At 31.3% G+C, this 20819-nt stretch overlaps 1 protein-coding gene across 3 annotated transcripts in view; it reads left to right on the plus strand.

Moving 5' to 3' along the window:
* The first annotated feature begins 4323 nt into the window (after positions 1-4323).
* Positions 4324-20819, plus strand: part of LOC143057498 (uncharacterized) — a 54338-nt gene continuing 37842 nt past the window's right edge. The window contains exon 1 of one of the 3 annotated variants that reach the window (XM_076230807.1): positions 4324-4520. In XM_076230807.1, the coding sequence (XP_076086922.1) occupies positions 4478-4520 (43 nt within the window). In that variant the 5' untranslated portion in view covers positions 4324-4477. Of the gene's footprint in view, positions 4521-4724; positions 4783-14732; positions 14921-20819 lie in introns of those variants that run through there. The other 2 variants (XM_076230808.1, XM_076230805.1) reach the window with 2 other exon arrangements.

Raw genomic sequence — 20819 nt, forward strand, 5'->3', positions numbered from 1 at the left:
ACAACGACATGGCTAAAAATAAAAAGACAAACACAAATAATAGTACAGAAGACAAAACATTGAAAACTAAAGACTAAGCAACACGAACCCAACCAAAAACTTGGGGTGACCTCAGGTGCCCCGTAAGGGAAAGCAGATCCTGCTCCAAATGTGGCACTTGTCGTGTTGCTTATGTTATTACTATGTTATTACAAAAGTCGAGATGTAAATTTTGAACGTTGAGCTGTTCAACATTGAAAATAAAGTAATGGTTCGGTAAAATTAAGTTTATTCTTCAAATACCAACTGTGTTTGAATAACCAGATTTGTTTACGTTTGATAGCATACTCTCTCTGTATCTCAGATGGTCATTTTATTATCTTGTCAGAAGAACAATTTTTTTAGAAATCACTGAAGATCCAAAACCGAAGTGTGTTATATGAAGCAGAGGACACAGGAATTTTACTCATAGGCGGATTTAGGGGGGGGCAGGGGGCCCGGTCCCCCCCTTTTTGGGAAAAAAATTGGTTGCTTATATAGGGAATCACTGAAGCGTGACTGGAGCGGGGGCCCCCTCTTAGGTCAGTCAGTGGGCCCCCACTTATGAAAATTTCTGGATCCGCCACTGTTACTCAAAGCATCAGATTTGAATGTCATTAAAAAATGCAAAGTTATGGATCCTGCACAACAAAAAATACTTCCCTTCACATCATGGGTTTCACAGAGACATAAAACAATATAACATGTCTCTGGTTTCACCATACTAGACCGTGTTTTGTTGTGATGCACTGCTATGAGTATTTTCATTTAACTGCCTTATATTAATCCTTGAATCTTAACAATCGCATGAACTAAGTAATTTAGTTATATTGTATAACGAAATCAGAAATCTATGTTTTAATTAGATTGCTGAACTAAGGACACAGTGGTAAATCCATGTTAAAATGTCATAAGATCAAAGTACAAAAAAAAAAAAAAAAGCGGACATGCATCCATCACCAGGTCGCTATGGGTGGACCTGTTTCAGTCTCGTGCATACTCTGATATACCAAAAGGTGCATGAAAGTCAACCTTATCAGAACAATATAAAAAAGAAGATGTGGTATGATTGCCAATGAGACAACTCTCCACAATAGACCAAATGACACACAAATTAACAACTATATATCATCGTACGGCCTTAAACAATGAGCAAAACCATACTGGCCGCATAGTCAGCTATAAAAGGTCCCCAAATGTCAATGTAAAACAATTTAAACGAGAAAACTAACAGCCTAATTTATGTATGTATATTTGAACCTTTTGGGATATACGAGAAATGTAATTACAAATCCAGTTATGTCTTGTTCGGAAAGTCACATTTGAGGGAAGATGGGGTTGCTGTTACGACAATTGGAAAATATCCATCGTCATCTGTGATACAGCCTTATTCCATTATCTGATAATAGTCAACAAACTCGTCATGGATGGCGTCCGTATAATCAACTTGGAGATATATTTATACTCTATATGCAGTCGCCGCTGGATTGTTGCTCCATACGAGGAGGCTCATATAACCTAATTTAACCTCCCCAGAGTATAAAGGATTTAACAACCCGACCAAAGTGCAGAAAAAAACAGCCGAAGGCCACCAAAGGGTCTTCAACACAGCGAGAAAACCCTGCAATAAAAGGCGTGTTTCAGCTGGCCCATAAACAAAAATGTCTACTGTTCAGCGATATTGAACGTCATACTTATTAAACTCCGAAATATATAAATGAACTAAAATTAAAAATCATACAATACTAACAAAGGCCAGAGGCTCCTGACTTGGGATAGGCGCAAAATACAGCGGAGTTAAACATGTTTTGTGAGATCACAACATTCCCCTATACCTTTAGCCAATGTAGAAAAAACACAGTAAAACTCATTTTAAAAGAAGTCCGAATTTGCCTTGTCAGAATGGGTTACAAAAGAACCTAAACAAAATGACAATGATACATAAATTAACAAATCACTACTAACAGTTACTGACATGCCAGCTCAAGATCTCAATTAAATTAATATTGTATGTTAAGATACAAATCCTTGCTAGATAGAAATGGAAAGTTCACAATTTTAACAATATAACGACGACTGAAGTTTTTAACGACCTTGGCTGGCTATACAGCCCTTGCACGGTTGGTAACACAGAAAAAGTTTAACACTGTAGAATGAGCACGTTTACCATTATAAAGAAATCAGTAATTTAATTACTTGTTGAAAAAAATATATAATTTTTTTAAAAGTTATTTGGATTATTTGTTGTGTTTCGTGCTGAAATATTGAGTTACCCGGTATGTCCTTGAACACTCTTAATGTGAACATTTATGAGGTATGGATGGAACGCTCACAATAAAGAAATAAGGAGATGAGGTATGATAACCAATGAGACAGCTATATTCCAATGTTCAAATGACGAAAATCAAAGCAGTTATAGGTCATGGTCGGGCCTTATCAATGTCAACAGTACAATTTGCAATTTACAAAGTTTGAATATGACAGTCAAAAAACCAACGGCAATTATTGAATTTAAGGCTACTGACTTTGGACGAGCTCTTGAATAATGTGGCAGGGTTAATCATGTTTGTGAGCGCTATCATAACATGGGAAATTAATGTTACACCACAACATAAGAACAAAGTGTAAAAAGCAGTTGCAAATGGTTAAATGAATACCAACATGTTTGATAACGCCAAATTAATAAAATGTCTCTGTGCTTAGTCTGGAACCTGTAATTGAGTGGTTGTCGGACGCGTTTAGGTTCTTTTTGTTCCAATTTTGGTTATTGTTTTTCAAACCAAAAAAACAGAAGTCACGCCGTTGATTTTATTGGTTTTTTTTACATTATAGACGATCGTACGACAGACGTAGAGGTTGTTACATCCACCGGTGGATAGTTATCTCATTGGCAATGATATCACATCTTACTTATAAATTTCTATATCACTGAAGGTGGATAATTATCTCATTGGCAATGATATCCGTATCTTACTAATACATTTCTATATCACAGTGGAAAGTTATCTCATTGGCAACTATATCAGTATCTTACTTATACTTTTCTATATCACAGTGGATAATTATCTCATTGGCAATGATATCCGTATCTTACTAATACATTTCTATATCACAGTGGATAGTTATCTCATTGGCAACTATATCCGTATCTTACTAATACATTTCTATATCACAGTGGATAGTTATCTCATTGGCAATGAAATTAGTATCTTACTTATACATTTTTATATCACAGTGTAAAGTTATCTCATTGTCAATGATATGAGTATCTTACTTATACATTGCTATATCACAGTGGAAATTTATCTCATTGGCAACTATATTAGTATCTTACGAATACATTTCTATATCACAGTGGATAGTTATCTCATTGGCAATGAAATTAGTATCTTACTTATACATTTTTATATCACAGTGTAAAGTTATCTCATTGTCAATGATATGAGTATCTTACTTATACATTGCTATATCACAGTGGAAAGTTATCTCATTGGCAACTATATCAGTATCTTACTTACACATTTCTATATCACAGTGGAAAGTTATCTCATTGACAATGATATCACATTGTATGTATAAATTTCTATATCACTAAAGATGTGACCGTCAGTTTTCAATTATCTATCGCTTCAATTATTTTTTTTTAAAGCAGACAATCGGCTTTCCTATGGTTGCTGTCTTGTCGACATGTTCTTTTGTTCACAGGACACAGGCACTTGTCTGAGAAAAAAGTTTCCTATATCATTGATATATTTAAAGGTATATAAGATTTTTTTTCTGAGACAAAGTCCCTGTGTCACACGAGAACTTGAGATTCCATACCATATGAAGTATCATAATGGAAAGAAACTAACAACATTTTTCACTTTCCATTCTGAGATAAGGAAGATGTCTACTTACTGTAAATAATGCAATATCAATTGGTGCCTTTCTCCATGTTCAGCTAATATTTTGTATTTTTTGCCAATTACATATGAGCGAATCGAGCTCATAGGAGCCTTTTCTTCTTTTTTGCAGGGGCATTGTTAGTGTTTCGTCTACCTATGTTTTGAATCTTTGGGCTAGCTTTCTTTGGCTAATGTTATATTTTTTTATTTGTTGACTGTATTACTTAGAGTATTGATGTATTTAAAAGTAAATTTTCAATATGTATAATTTAGCGATATAAAGGAATTTTCACTTATTTAATTTCAAAAACGGACTTGAGTTATCTCGCTTTATTTTTTCCCGGGAAATTTATCTTGTTGTTCGGAAGTCTGAATTTATCGCTCTTCCTTAAAGGTAAACCCAAAGAAACATTGTACACAAAGCGTTGCGGTACTATCAGCTGACAGAATACAAACGACAGTGCTTGGGACAGGACAAGTATCTTTCTCAATTTAGAATTAACAAAGTGTCAGTTATGAAAAAGTGTAAATATGGGATAATATAGTTGTGTTGTGAATGGATATTTTCAGTTATGGTGTTTAATATTTTATTAGGACAAATGGACAAGGTTGAAGGTGAGTGAAACTGTACAATTTATCTGTTTGGAGTAACACATGTTCCATTTATTCTATGCTACTGGTATTTTTTTCTCTTTTTTTTGTGATTTCAGGACTGTTCGGTCGTGTCTAAATATTTTTTTTATCAGATTACTCATTATCATTGAGATGTTTATACATATACTGGGGGTCAAGAACTAGTCGATAAGATTTGATTGTTTGTCAACACTTCGGAAAATGTTTAAATGGGTAGAAAGAGAAGCTTATCTTGAGCCTAAGGGTAATTAAGTTTGTGATACCGAATGTGTATTTGTTTAAATTATGTATTATGGCTGTAGCAATAAACTAAAGTAATGATTATTGGTGTCTCAATAGATATGTACTAACTGACCACTGATAATGACCCTTTAAAGTTTCATACATTAGAATTTTTTATTGATATTTCTCATTATAGTACAATGTTAGTGAAGATGTGGACTGAAAAATTTAACAGGTGGCAAACTCAAAATTTAAAAAATCTGAAAGAAATTATGTTTCTAGCTGTTTTCAACTATACAAACTTTTTACAAGTGTTCATCTTAAATTTTGTTTGTAGGAATTCATATTGTCAATATATGAGCTATGTCAGATAGAAATCCACCTTATGCAAGTACATGTATATATGTACATGTTTAAGATTTTGAACGATTTTGGAACATTCAAATACAAAATAAGAGATTAATTTTGGTCTGTTTTGTTGTCTTCTAAGAACAAATAAATTTTCAAAAAGATAACAGACATTACATAGAGATTTTTTCAACCAGAAAAAGTTAACATATGTATTGATATTCTTTTGCATAAGGTCAATTTCTATCCATGGCAGCTCATATATAAAAAAAAAACAAAAAAAATCCTTGTTTATTAATTCCTTAAGCGATAAAAAATTAGTTTTTCTAGCTTTATGACAGTGTCTTGTCAAAGACAAATATTTGTGTTGTCGTAAATTTTAACTGTGGTAGTTATATGACCTCAAACAAGACAAACAACAATTTGTCAAAACTGCACCTGATATTCCAAAGGTTTGACCTCTGAATAATGAAGATACATCTCTTAATTACTCTACGTCAACTTCATGTTTTACGTCCTTGAATTACACATTTTTTGTTGTGAAATATTTGAGTGTTTAGAAGTTGAGAGTTGTTTTGATACCACAGCCCATTACTTTTTATGGAAATGTATTATTTTAAAGTAACAAGATTTTGGAACTTTTACATATACATGTATCACACTATTGTGCAGTGTTATTTAGATAATTGCCAAAATATTGAAATTATTTATAAAATTTTACAATATTTTAATTGTTGAAAAATATATGGTTGAAATAATTTATTTTATAAAAAAAAAATCAAAAACTAGATGCTGACTTGGGAAGTTATAAATGATAATAAAAGACAATCTTTTCAATTTTCAATTTTTCATCTTTATTCAAACTTTTGGAAATAGATAAGGGAAACAATCGCTATTTACCTGTTATGACTTTAAGGCTTATTTTTTTGGTGATCAATAATTGATTCCAATTATTCCAATCTATTCATGTATTGAAGAAAGTCCAAAACTACAAGTTTTCATCAATTTATTATCCCCTCCCCTACCATGTCACTATACTAAATATAGCTCATCTTTTTCCATTTCACATATATTTACAAAGCTGTCTAAACAAACTATTTTCACACTTGTCCTAACTTCAAATAATTACTCCATATTGATTGTAACTTTCACTTGTTGTTATGTAACATTACCTCAGTTATTATACCCAGTCAATAATTATTATCCAGTCAATAACCTAGATCAATATCAACTGGAGTGATTTTCACAACTAGGTAGCAATAACATGCCCTTTGAACTTTCTATTGGGCAAAGTTACTTATTAAATGTATGTTACTATTGTCTTTTTAGTAGTATTAATATTTAATAATTGAAAAGTAGATAAAAAGCATTGGCAGAAGGTGTGACCATGTCATAATAAATACATGTTCCTGGTGCAAACTTATCAGATTTGATATAACAATACAGGAACAAATTATGACAGCGTATTTTTTTCTCACAATACATGTATACATGTATATGATCATTTGCTGTTAAATAAATCAAATATATCAAAATATTTAAGAAGTACAAATATAATTTGAATTATTTGGAGAGTCATTGATTAGTGAATTTTGGGAAATGCCAAACTGATCAAAAATATGGTATGATTCCCGATTTGGACAACTAATTCACCAGAGATCTAATGATATTAAAGGTAACTGTGCAGCCTTCAACAATGACCAAGAACATATTAGAGTCAGTTTCAAATCCTTGTAATGAGTTATTTTTTAAGTAAATAATATTAAGAAATGCACTAAGCATTGACATATTTCATAGAAAACAAGTTAGACTCTCAGATTATCAGAGACATGGAATATCAATTAGACAACATGCAATTCTGATAATATTTGATTTATTTATCACTAAATAATGCAAACTTGGTAAGTAGTATCTTTTAAGGACAGTTTATGATTTGATCATTGTTTAAAAATCAGAAAACAAGATCTGGGTGTAATGAACTTCTAAACATGTCAACACGTGCAAATGTAAATATTGAATGTCATGAAAACCCATTTTGAAAAATGACCCCTTGTTAAAACAAACCATTAATAGTCATAAATTCACAAAAACAACATCACAAACAACTGTTCATACAACAAAGCTGTATGTTTGACACAACTAATATCAGCTTAATGAAATATGATGTGGTTTTTCAGAAATTATTATTATGTGACATGAAAATCAGTGCGGTTTTCGCAAGCTTTATATCTTCTAGCTATTTTTGTGGTTGGTTGAATTTGATACACCGCCAAACAAAGTAAGAAGATCTTCCATTTATCATGTCTCGTGACCTTTATCCTTTAAATTGTTACATGATACTTCTGGGTAAAATGCTGCACGATATCGATGATATACAGTCAATGCTCTGGGTATACAGTCGTACAATATAAAAAAATTCCTTTAAAAACATTGGCTTTTGATTATATTGATTGGTTAAAAGCTGTAGCCAACAGGTAAACCTGCACCATGAAACAAATCTTAGACAAATGTTTACGGCTAGAACATGCATTTAACAATAATGTAAAAATCAGAGGCAGATTAAGACCTCCTCTCTTATAATTATGGAGCTACAAACCGGTACGTACATGGTTAATAGATAGACCTATATGGCATTGCCTCACTCCAAGTGTTGTTTAGTTGAGGTCCACCCTTAAAAAATAATCTGCTTCTGCATCTGAATATCTATATATATAATGAATTAACTGATACTTTTATGCATTTTCATATTTTGCTACCTGTGTCTAGTTATCTATTAATGAATATAATATGAAGAAACAAGATGGAATATTAATAATCATTTGAAATAATCAAACTTCGTTGACAAGTCAAACTATTTTTAGGTCTAAATCTTATTGAGGTATTGATAAGAATCAAAGAATGCTGGTACATTGTATATATTCAAATCTTTTGGCTGATCTGTTGATTGGTCTTGTCTTTTGAAATTTTTCTTCTTTCGTTTTGCTGTTTATTACATTACTGTTAAAAGATTCACTGTACACCTGAAGGATTCCTATTTGTTTAGTTGTTTACCTCCAGTATAGTTAGTACAATTGAGGATTATTCTTAACATTTTATTGAAAGAGAGTGACAAAATTACAAATTTTTAAAAATCAAATAAATTTGTATGTATGAAATGAAAATTTTGAATTGGAAAGTACAAGATTATATAATGTCACAAAAAAGACACATAAAATTCAAAGTAGAAATAAATGACAAGAAATATAATGTGTCTTTATGGATGATTTATATTTTCCAATAAAAAAATTTGAACATGTTTTGTTCAGTTGAATGGTTTTCATCAAAAAGTGGAAATATTCTAAAATGCATGTAATAATTTGGGAATTTTGTTTTACTTAAACATTCCCAAGCAATTGTATGTACTGAAGTGTTAAAATAACAATAAAATGTAGGTGTTAAAAGCTTTTTTTTACAGGCAGAAAAAATTTAATATCTATAATTATTGCATTTATAAATAACCCAAAGAAATCTGAGATGCAGTAAATTAAAAATCTTCTTAGATATAATTTAAATTTGTGTCAGGATGAGAAATATTGACAAAGGCGTTTATTAGTTATGCAATCATCCTAGCTATATGCATAAAATGAGAACCGAAGCATGCTTTTAATGGTAGTTTTAGCACCCTTTTAAAATCTATTATTTATGATGTAAAGTCAAAAAGTTAATGCAGTTTGAGTAACTTATACAGTTTATGTTACAAAGTTTGTTTTGGTTTTACTTTAAACAATTTTTATGACCCTTCTTTTGGACTTTTTAAATGAAATGTATACATAATTGGTGTACAATTTTACTACTTTTCTTGTATTAAATGTAGCTGTCGGTGTCTGACAAGTCCAAACCTTGCAAGTGGTACATCTTAGTTCACAAGAAAGTATTTCAATTTTTGTCCTTCAAACAATTCGATGAAAGTATGATCAGATCTTTGGCAATCTGTAAATATTTTTTACAATTTTTAAAAATTTTATTCTAGTGTCGCATTAAAATGAATTTTAACAGACGGTTAAACACAAAAAAGTAACTGTTCTTCTTTCCATAATAATTTGACTGTAATCCCTACCTGCTCTCCCTCCACCCCCTAAATACTTGTCTGACAACTGTAATTTAAGAATTTATTTCTATCTTAAAAATTGGATAAGAATATATATATGTTCCAGACCGTATAAGTAATTGGACCGTACGCGTACGGTCTGGACCGTATGCATACTTTTTCAAAATACCCATACGGAGGGACCGTACACATACAGTCTGACGGATAATAAGAAGATGGTCAAGTTTATCAGATACAAATGTAAATAACAGATCATCAAATCTTATATCTCAAATAAATATAAAAAGTTCAATTGATATTGAAATAAAAACTAAATATTCTAACTTTTTAAAAAGGTCACGCTAGTTTAATGTTAATCTCCTGTAATTAGCATGTCAGTAATACATTAATTAAAGGCCAGTATGGTCATTGAAATTGAGGTTAATGGATGTAAAAAAAAGGTACAAGGACAATTGTTTTTTAATATTTGTGAACTTTAAAAAAAAAAAATGCATATGCAAAGGAACATGCATGAACTGCAAACATGTAAATGTAAAATAATAAAAAAAAAAAAAAACATTTCTTGTGGTAGTTTAATAGCATGTTTAGTGCATAAACTTGAGCGAGAGTAAAAAAATGGGATTCAGATATAGAATTAAACAAACATTTAATTTCAATTGTATGCTTATTCACTTTCCATCTAATGTAAAAGTAGCATCTTGGAGAACTAAAGCTACAAATTTTTGGTAATTGTTTTTTTTTTAAATTTAACCCATATGATACCAAAACATGTATGGTCTGGACCTTACGCGTACGGTCCAAATACTTGTATGGTCTGGAACATATATAGATGTGAGATTAATTATCACGATTTAAAGAAAATCTGCATACAGATATTAGTATCAGATATCAAAATGTGAGTTCTTTTAATTTCAATAATTACCCAGTGGCATAATTAAAACCTGGCAATAATTTCTCAATTTACAGTATTAATTTTAGCTGATACAGTTCTAGATTCCATACTGTGGTTAATACCTTCTTGGCTGATAATACTGATAGATTTGGTAATTAATACTCCAAGCTATTATGCCACATTTTACATAATATGTCTGACCTTGGCTTTAAGTGTGAAGACTTGACAGTACCAGTAACCTTCTTTTTAAATGTTCGGTAATTGAACAAGAGACTATGTGTGGATTTTAGAGGTGATAACAAGAGCTACTTTACTGATCTCCAATTTATTATCAATAGTCATTGAAGTGTTAGAAGTACTTTACAAGTCCACCTAATCACAGTTTAATAACAAGATACACTTCACCACTACCATTCAATTATAGTCTGCTTCAAATACAATCACAATGGCAAGTGTCTACTCTATAATTATTGGATGAGGCTGAGGCGGCTGAAATAAGCAGTGAAATTGAAATGAAACCCATGAGTGACCATTCAAGTATAGTCTGCTTTAAATACAATTAACATTGCAAGTGCTTCTTTATAATTATGAGCCATGAGGACATGATGAGGCGCTGAAATTAACAGTGAAATTGAAATTCAACCCATGTTTTCTGTAATATTTTGGATAAACTTTTTAAACTTTTCAATGAATTCACTTTGTTGATATTTTATGTATAAGAATAAGAACATGATTAGATTCACCTTGAAATTGACATGTCCTTCATTGATGGGTTGGTTGACCCCATCCCCATTCAAAGAGTACTATTGATGACCTACATTGGATAACTATCTAAAACCAGGGGCGTAGCTGCCGTTAGGCACTTTAGGCACGTGCCTACACATATTTTTTTTTCACAAATACATTGTGCATTACAAACAACGTTATATGTACATGAACTCAGTGAAGTTGTCCCAACTCTAATTATCGAATGTCATGTGTACACTAGTCTCTCGTCCTTAGTGAATGGAATATTGGATAGAATTGAATGTTTTTTATGTGTGTACCTTATATAGAAACTATAAACTAGAACTTTGGTTCAGATCATTTCAATTATATCAACAAAAGACTTAAATGAACCTCAACTTAGACACATGAATTATTAATTAGTTGTTGTTAGTTTTCAACTAGCTTTCCACTTTGTCTTCACCCGACTTGCCAATGTTGGTCGTCCGTTTGGCAGTGCATGCAGGATGTATAAATACGTAGTCACGTCTGGTCAGAATGGGGAAATTTAATATTATGCTTAGTTGTAGAGAGAATGCCACTCTTTGAGGAGTTCGTAGTTGGTCTACTGAAAGGCAAAGTTTCTGCTCCTATCCAATAATCCCTCATTTTCCAATGCATGGCATTTTCAAATTTCCAGATCTTCGTCCTGTACAACACCTATTACAGGACTAAGCTCCCTGTTGTGTTTATTGTAAATAATCAATGTTTTTTTTTTGTTCTAAACTTGCATAAATATTTTACACTGGATGTTTAAAAATCAATCTATCAAATAGCTTCCAGTAGTTTTGAGTACTCTCAGATCTACGTGTAATGACCAGAATTATTCAAATTCCTAAGCAGGTAGGAATTTTACAGTAGAGCGGGATATAAAGAAATACGAATTTCTTGAATTTTGTTACGTTAGTATGAACAGAACAGAACTTTTGCATTAGGCATCGACTATGTGTGTATGTGTTTGTGTGGCTAGGGTGAAGGTTTAAGAATCAAAAGATTGATGGTTGGTGTCTTTCTAGCCAAAAGGATAGTGTTATTATATAGTAATATCAGTGTTTACGTGCACGTGCCTATCTTTTTAATGAAGGATCGTGAATATGTATTATCAATTAAGTTAAACGTATATATCGATTATAACGGAATAGATTTGAAAATACCAAACAGGGTGTACTACTTAATTAAAGGGATACGCGGATCTATGCTGGGCAGTACATATTGTAAATTTTTTTTTAATATTTGATTTTCCAATTGTACTGCGTTATTTAATTCACCATTCAGATGCTATGGTAAATTATTCTTAATTCTTCAAACTTTTCATCATGTATATTATAATTATCATGATTAAATAACCAAAAAAATTTTGTGCATAAAATTTTGCAGCCAAAACGCTGAAATCTATTTTCCGTAAGGGGGGCTTTGCCCCCCTGAACCCCCTACCAGGGCTCTGCCCTGGACCTGCTTGGGGCCTTGAGCAGCCCCCAGACCCCCTGCCTATTTGTGCCTACAGTTGAATGGACACCTAGCTACGCCCCTGAAAACTGTATTGACTGTGCAGAAACTTAAGAAACTTGTTAAAAGTATAGAATTCCTATAATTATATAGTTTTTCTTTGATCATAGGAAGTTTTCCCATTGCTGTGACAATTTATGTATCTTTCTGATGTCTAACTGCTAATTTAAGGGGAGATAATAATATATTACGATAACCTACAATTAGCACATTAAATTTCTCTTGAGGTGAAAAACTTCCTGTAAGACTTAAAATTTAAGTTCAAAATGTGGTTTGATACCTTCATTCAGTTAGTGAATAAGGAATGTTATCTATGTTATTGTTATATAATGTAGTTACTGGTATTAATTTTTGTTTTTTGTCATTTCAATTAAATACCTTTATAGCAAAAAGCTTTTTCAATTTTGGAAACTAAAAAAACAGATTTCTTTCATGATTTGTATATATGCAGAACTTCATAAACATACTAGAATGCAATTGAATTTGTTATAAAAAAAAATCTATCACATAAGTATGAGCATGATTCATTATTTTGAATACCTTTTCTCTGGGAATTACAATTCTCAACATCTTTTAACGCCTACAGCAAATTTCTATAAAGTTTTAAGAAAGAGAAATGTGTGATGTCATCTGAAATTTCATCAGAATTGTAAAGTAAATGAAGTTTGAGAAAAACATTGTGTATGAATGTACCCCATGTTGAGGTAACTTTTTATATTTAAATTATACACATCATCCAGCCTTTTATAATCTTCAAAAGATTAAAACCTTGACAGTTTTAGGAATTTTAATCCCAAAACTTGTAGGTGTTAAATTTATAACGCCTTACTTGAAATTTTATATAAAAAGGATTTAAATGATTGAAAATGAATCGATAATTTTGCAGGTTATATATTGTTACCTACACATATAGATATATAGAATACTTGTTGATGACTAAGAAACACCCATCAAAACAATTTTGGCTAGCTTTAAGGGTTCCTAAATTGTTTACAGTGATTCTATTTATAAGTTTTCATTAATCAACAAGTTATTTTCTTTAAAAAAAATAACAACAAACAATAAGAGTAAGAAGATGTGGTATGATTGCCAATTTTACGAATTGCTACATATAACGATTAAAGGCTGAGCAAGTCAAAACCAAAAAAAAAGGGGGGGGGGTCCTTAGGTGGTCCACATTCAAATGGATTAATTCAAACAAAAGTTTCAAAGATTTTTAAACAATCCACAAAATTGGGCTTTTTCAAGGACTTTTTTTATGATGACAGCTTACATTTATCTCAGTGAGGTAAATCAGTATCACCTTACTGTGTAAGTGTTGTGACTTTTTTTTATAATTAACTTTTAAAAGCACATGAAAAATGAGTAAAATGAAACCTTTTATTTAGGTTTATATGGAGCTTTCATTACATTGTCTGATCAGGAAAATATAAAAAGTAGGAAACGAATTAGATGAAATAAAAGGTTGTATAATGTATTTGTGTGAATGACATTGCAATGTTAAATTTGAACATTAATATAAGATAGAATTGTTTTGGACCCTTTTTTAGTAAAAAAAAAAGCATGTATTATAAAATGTATATGGTCAATTGAGAAGTGCAAATCAAAATTAAAAAAAAAAGTACCAGTAATCTCTTTTTGGCCTTTGATGGAAAGATTGATACATGCTAGCTTAATGTTTTGTGAGCTCTCGTAACCCTCCTATACCTCTAGCCAATGCACTGCCCGCCCGAAAACAAACACACAGCAATACACACATTAAATTTTATTTTTATAGCAAATCAGTAGTTACATGCTTTGGCAACACACATATGTATATGGTAGACTATAACATAAGAATTTTAATAGATATATAAACATATTACAGTTTGTACAAAAATATACCTTTGCATTTAAGGTGTACTTGATTGGTTGTCCTTGTCTTTGTGGTCATAAGCTAGATATATTTTGATGATCATTAGATAAAGTGATTTATAGACAATATACATGTAACCTGTAGGGTACTGGTCATCTTTTTATGATGGTTGGATTGGCCTAGTGGTCATTGATTCTTTCTTTTATAGAGGTGTGTCCTCAGGAGAGGTGTAAGGTACAAAAAGGGAAATTGTAAGAAAAAAATATAAGGAGAAGCAATTAATCTAGACTCTGCCACAACAATGTTTCATTGGTTTGCCAGCTTAATGTTAAATTTTCTTTTTTCTTATCTGTCTTATTTTTGATGGAGATTAATTTCTTATATTAAATGAAAAAAAATGTTAAACAAAAATATGAAATCCTTCAAAAGACCCAGACACTTATGTTTTTGACCTGGTTAACATATTTATTTGAACTAATTGAGTTCTGTGGTCAACTGTTGACAGATCGACATATAAGATGTTAATTGTGGAATTGATTTGCACTCATATTAATATTTTGTTTACATGCAAGGAACATGTATTCAGGAGTAAATAAATATTGTGTATTCCAATAGATGAAGAATTTGGATTTATAAAATGACACTTTTTCGCCAGCTTAGTTTTGGAAGTTGGAGAGAGATTGGACACCAACTTGACTACTGTAGAGGTACATGTATAAGAGTCTTTAAAATAAGGTGTTAGTCTGTTATACAGAAGGTGTTAGTCTGTTATACAGAAGGTGTTTCTGTTATACAGAAGCTTTATTGTTATTTTCAGGAATTTTACAATTGCAAGTATTGGAAATTTATTAAATACGCAGTAGTGAGGGTTCTAGCCTGAATCTGTTTTGTTTTGCCATTTGTTATCTTATTGTTTGTTTGTATGTGTGTTGCATTGTAGTTTGGTTTTTTGTTGCACTTAAGTGTTTCTGTTGTTTTGTTGTTTTCCTTTGATAGTTGAAGTGTTTCCCTCAGTTTAAGTTTGTAACCCAGATTTGCTTTTTCTCAATTGATTTAATGACTTTGGAACAGCGGTATACTACTGTTGCCTTTATTGGTTTCTATTTTGAGATTCTGGATTTGGTATTCATTTTCTCTAGAATTCTGGATGAGATCCTCTTACCTAACTCAAAAATGCCTGATGTGTGATGTGTTGCAATTTTTTAAAACTTAAATTGTGAAGTTGTATTAAATGAAGAAAGTTCAAACGAAAATTATACAACATCAAAATGATTTTTTTTCTCTAAAATATGATAAAATAGTTTTCGTTAAAACTTTATTTTTTATAACTATGTGCACAGCAAGGTTTGAGGTCAATAGAGATCTTTTTATATATTAATCAGTATAAAAATTTTGTTGTAAATAAATTGCCTGCAGTTGAATAAAATTTCAAGTGTATTTTTTCTCTGATCAAAGTACATTAAGTGTATAAAACTATATTAATATATATCCAGTGTTTGTTTTGCTTATTGAAGCAAATACCAGCCCTAAAACAGTTGATAATGGCATGTGTAAACAGGCCTTGGACTGAAAATACTCAGATTAAATGTTTTGTTGGCCACCACCAGTTTTGTCACCACAAAACAATTAATGTCAACTATTTTAAGGCCATTTAAGTCAGCTAATTCCCATTCAGTTAAAATCCACACCCAAATCATTATCTATAATTTTCATATTTTAAATGGTATAAATTGTGTTGTTTTTGTGATGGCAGTATAGGATGGAGCCTCTGTATTGTCTGACATGTCACATGGTTATCATGTGATCTAGGAAGCTTTGTTTGAAATAACTCCATGAGCTGATTAAAAGACAGGAATTGATTTATTAATAATTTGACAGTTCATTGATTCAGCTAATTGGTGACCTCCTGGCAAGGTCATGTTTTGTCTGGTATCTATAATCTATATTCCATTGTCCTAAATGATGAACCAGTTTTTGGTCAAATAATAATGCCTCTCTGACTAGTTGAGAAGGCTGATGCTTGACTAAACTTTAAAATTTAAGTTCTAATTTTTTAAACTGTATATTGAATTTTATTGTTCCTTTTATAATAAGATTATGCAACTAATACAAAAGTTTTGATGATATTATGAAAATAAAAAGATTAGGCTGTAAAATGTTATATAAAAATTATAATTATGGTCAGTTTTCTATGAAACTTATATTTAGTACTCTTTTTTACAGTCTTCCTTATTATTAGCTCACCTGGCCTAAAAGGCCATGTGAGCTTTTCTCATCACTTGGCGTCCGTCGTCGTCGTCGTCTGTCGTCGTTAACAATTTTTCAAACATCTTCTCCTCTGAAACTACTGAATGGATTTGAATGAAACTTAAAATGATTGTTCCTTAGATTATCCTGCACAAAGTGTGTGCTTCGATTTTTGATCCGTCAAAAAACATGGCCGCCGTTACTTAAAATAGAACATAGGGGTCAAATGCAGTTTTTGGCTTATATCTCAAAAACGGAAGCATTTAGAGCAAATCTGACATGGGGTAAAAATGTTCATTAGGTCAAGATCTATCAGCCCAATAATTTTCAGATGAATCAAACAAACCATTGTTGGGTTGCTGCCACTTAATTGGTAATTTTAAGGAAATTTTGCAGTTTTTGGTCATTATCTTGAATATTATTATAGATGAAGATAAACTGTAAACAGCAAAAATGATCAACAAAGTAAGATCTACAAATAGGTTAATATGACCAAAATTGTCAATTGACCCCTTAAGGGGTAAATGTCCTTTAATGACAATTTTTCACAATTTGTTCATCATATTTGCTAACTTTAAAAAATCTTCTCCTCTGAAACTACTGAATGGATTTGGATGAAACTTAGCATGATAGTTCCTTAGATTATCCTGCACAAAGTGTGTGCTTCGATTTTTGATCCGTCAAAAAACATGGCCGCCCTTACTTTAAATAGAACATAGGGGTCAAATGCAGTTTTTGGCTTATATCTCAAAAACGAAAGCATTTAGAGCAAATCTGACATGGGGTAAAAATGTTCATTAGGTCAAGATCTATCAGCCCTGAAATTTTCAGACGAATCAAACAAACCGTTGTTGGGTTGCTGCCACTTAATTGGTAATTTTAAGGAAATTTTGCAGTTTTTGGTCATTATCTTGAATATCATTATAGATAAAGATAAACTGTAAACAGCAAAAATGATCAGCAAAGTAAGATCTATAAATAGGTTAATATGACCAAAATTGTCAATTGACCCCTTAAGGGGTAAATGTCCTTTAATGACAATTTTTCACTATTTGTTCATCATATTTGCTAACTTTAAAAAATCTTCTCCTCTGAAACTACTGAATGGATTTGGATGAAACTTAGCATGATAGTTCCTTAGATTATCCTGCACAAAGTGTGTGCTTCGATTTTTGATCCGTCAAAAAACATGGCCGCCCTTACTTTAAATAGAACATAGGGGTAAGTTTTTGTGTTTTGGTCTGTTTTTCTTATACTATATGCAATAGGTCTACTAAAATTGGTGTATAGAATGATTGTAAGGTGTACATGTCTAGCTGACAGGTGTCATCTAACCTTGACCTCATTTTCATAATTCAGTGGTCAAAGTTAACTTTTTTAGTTTTGGTCTATTTTTTTAATACTTTATGCATTAGGTCAACTATATTTGGTGTATGAAAATATTTTATGATCTATATGTCGGTTACGCAGGTTTTATTTGAACTTGACCTCATTTTCACAGTCCATTGCTAAGTTTTAAGTGTTTGTGTTTTGGTCTCATTTTCTTTATTTATAAACAGTAAGTCATATATATATTTGTAATATTGAAGAATTGTTAGCTGTACATGTTTGCCTGGCATGGTTCAATATGTTCAATAAGGCATTGTTTACCAGGTGAGCGATTCAGGCTCTTGAGAGCCTCTTGTTGTATATAGAATTTATACGATTTAAAAAGTTTTAACATATTATTTGATTTTAAGTTTTAGATAAGATGCTGAAAAGATGAATTACCATTTTTATCCAATTAAAATACTCTAAATCTTTTCTTGTTTTAAGATTTTGGGAAAATTGATATCCATGTCTAAACTCTAAAGCTGTAAAATTGTGACACAGAATAAGAAATTTATTAGTCCTTGACTAAATGATTAAGCAAAAATAATTACATCTTGTTTGAGCTATAAAAGGTAGGTGATGGTGTCTGACTGTCAAGTCACCATGGAAGTATAATTATACATGTACGGATTTCAATTCTTTATAAGAAAAAGAAAAGAAAAAGAGTATGATAAAAAATGTTTTGTATAGTCCAAAATACATCCAAAAATATAATTAGGATGTGATGTTTCGTCTGTTTGCCCAGTTAAATACAGATTTTTTTTCTGTCATTTTTTTTGGACCTTTTTAGCTAGCTGTTGGGTGTGAGCCATTAGCCTCAATGTTGAAGACCGTTGTAAATTTACAAATTGTGATTTGGATAGAGAGTTATCGCATTGGCACTTGTACCACATCTTCTTATATCTATTCTTACTGTATTGGCCAAAGGGCTGAAAAGCTATATCAACATGCAGTTTCGAATGATTTAACATATGAGGGCTGATTTGATGATATCAATTTAAACATTGCTGTATTTTAACTGTGGCATTACATGTTAAGTCTAAGCACAACAATAAATAATGTAAAATAAAGAAACATGACATGAAATGGTGTAATTTTCCTTAAAAATATTGTTTACAGTTTGTGAACAAGTATTAAAAACTCTCATTATGGTTCTTTTACAGTTCATGGTCGACTGCAAATTCCCCAGTCACTGCATAAATAACAAAATTGAACTTTTCTGCAGGTAAAACTGTTTACACCTTTATAGGTATAGACATCAAAGGGAATGATACCTTCCCAATGGGGACAGGTGTACATAAAAATTATATTAAAACAAGATGTCAGATCAGTGCTTACATTAAAGGGCTTTTGGGGGTGTATTAATCCATGTCTTGAAAGAAAGTTTAAGAACTTTAATTATTGTCAGAATCATAATAATGGTCATGCACCTGATCCATTATGAACCAATCCTTATTTTAATTGAATTTAAATTATTTCCTTTAAAATTTAAAATTCTATCACTGAGCTGTTGATGATGTTGTTCTGATAGATGTGGGTTTCTTATTGCCTCGTGTGGTTAAGACTAAAACAAAATTTACTATTTTTGGTTAAAATACTTTTCTTTTATGTGTTGTTGTTCATAAGTTGCTTGGCAAAACAGACATTAATTTTATAATAGGTATTTATTTCTTATTCTGGAGGTGGTAATTTTTTGGTAGGTGGCAAAAAATAATGTTTTTACTTTCGTAAATTTAAATGAGTTCACATTGGTATGCCAGATGTCTGTTTCCTCTACACAAAGTTGTCAGTGGCGGTCAAATCAAAACAGTTGATACAAGGTGTACAACTGAGGTAAAAAATCCTGCTTCTTTTTGTCAAAATTAAGAATCATGTGTATTGGTTTTGGATAATTCCAGTACTATTTTAGAAGGACATTTATGGAAGAAAAAGACCCATACATACCTGTATTATGACTGCTAATACATAATCATTTGATATTTATACATAAGTTTAATATTTGAGCATGCACATGAAGGGCAAATCATGTATTGCATTAATGTGCATTTTGACACAGATTAGATAATAAAACTTAAACTAATGGTGACATTTACATATAAATATTCAGTTCAAGATGGTGCATAAGTGGCATGTTTTATCTTTGACATTTATTTTTTCTTGTTGGTTTGTGAATGGAACAATTTAGTCATGTCAAACCTCACTTGGTATCTGTGAAATTTCAAAATGCACACAAGAGAAAAACATATAGGGTAGGGCATTTAGGTATCAAGGTTGATCATTAATTTCGTAACAAACGTAGTAGGCTGAAAACAGATACATGGCAACAATACAGCAATCCAACAATGCAGTCATCTGAATCAGTTTTCTTGGCCATTACAAAAATGAAAGGAATGTTCGAGCAAACTAAAACAGTAACAATACTAGGAATCTTCAAATTCTGAAGACATTTATTTATCGAATTTTTTATTGTTGTTCCCTCAAATGCAAATTATACATACTGGTTCATCTACCTACATGTTTTTATATAAAAGAAATGAGAAAGCAGCCTTTAATAGCAGTATGTACCTCTTCTGAGTACAGGCCTAGTGGAACTTCAAATCTCTGAACATTATAACATCAATTCAATATATATAGCCCAACATGAGCAACACCACAGGTGCCACATGTTGAGCAGAATCTGCTTAACCTGCCAGAGTTTTCTATGTTTTCTCTTGTGTCCCCGATTATTTGTCTGTTTGTCTTTTTTTTTAGCCATTGCATTGTGAGTTTGTTTTTGATCTATGAGTTTGAATGTCCTCTCTGTTATCTTTTGCCCTTCTCTTTTTTGAGACATAATAATTTCATCACTAAAAAGGTCAACAATCTTAAAGTTTGCAAAGATTGGTTTCAGCTGATATTACATGCATGAAGACTCTTCTTTACATGAAAACTTGTAAATTTTCAGAAAAAAACTTGTTGTATAGTTTAACCTTGACTCCAATTTGTCTT

The sequence above is a fragment of the Mytilus galloprovincialis genome, chromosome 13 (assembly GCF_965363235.1).
Source record: "Mytilus galloprovincialis chromosome 13, xbMytGall1.hap1.1, whole genome shotgun sequence".
NCBI classification, from domain to species: Eukaryota; Metazoa; Mollusca; class Bivalvia; order Mytilida; family Mytilidae; genus Mytilus; species Mytilus galloprovincialis.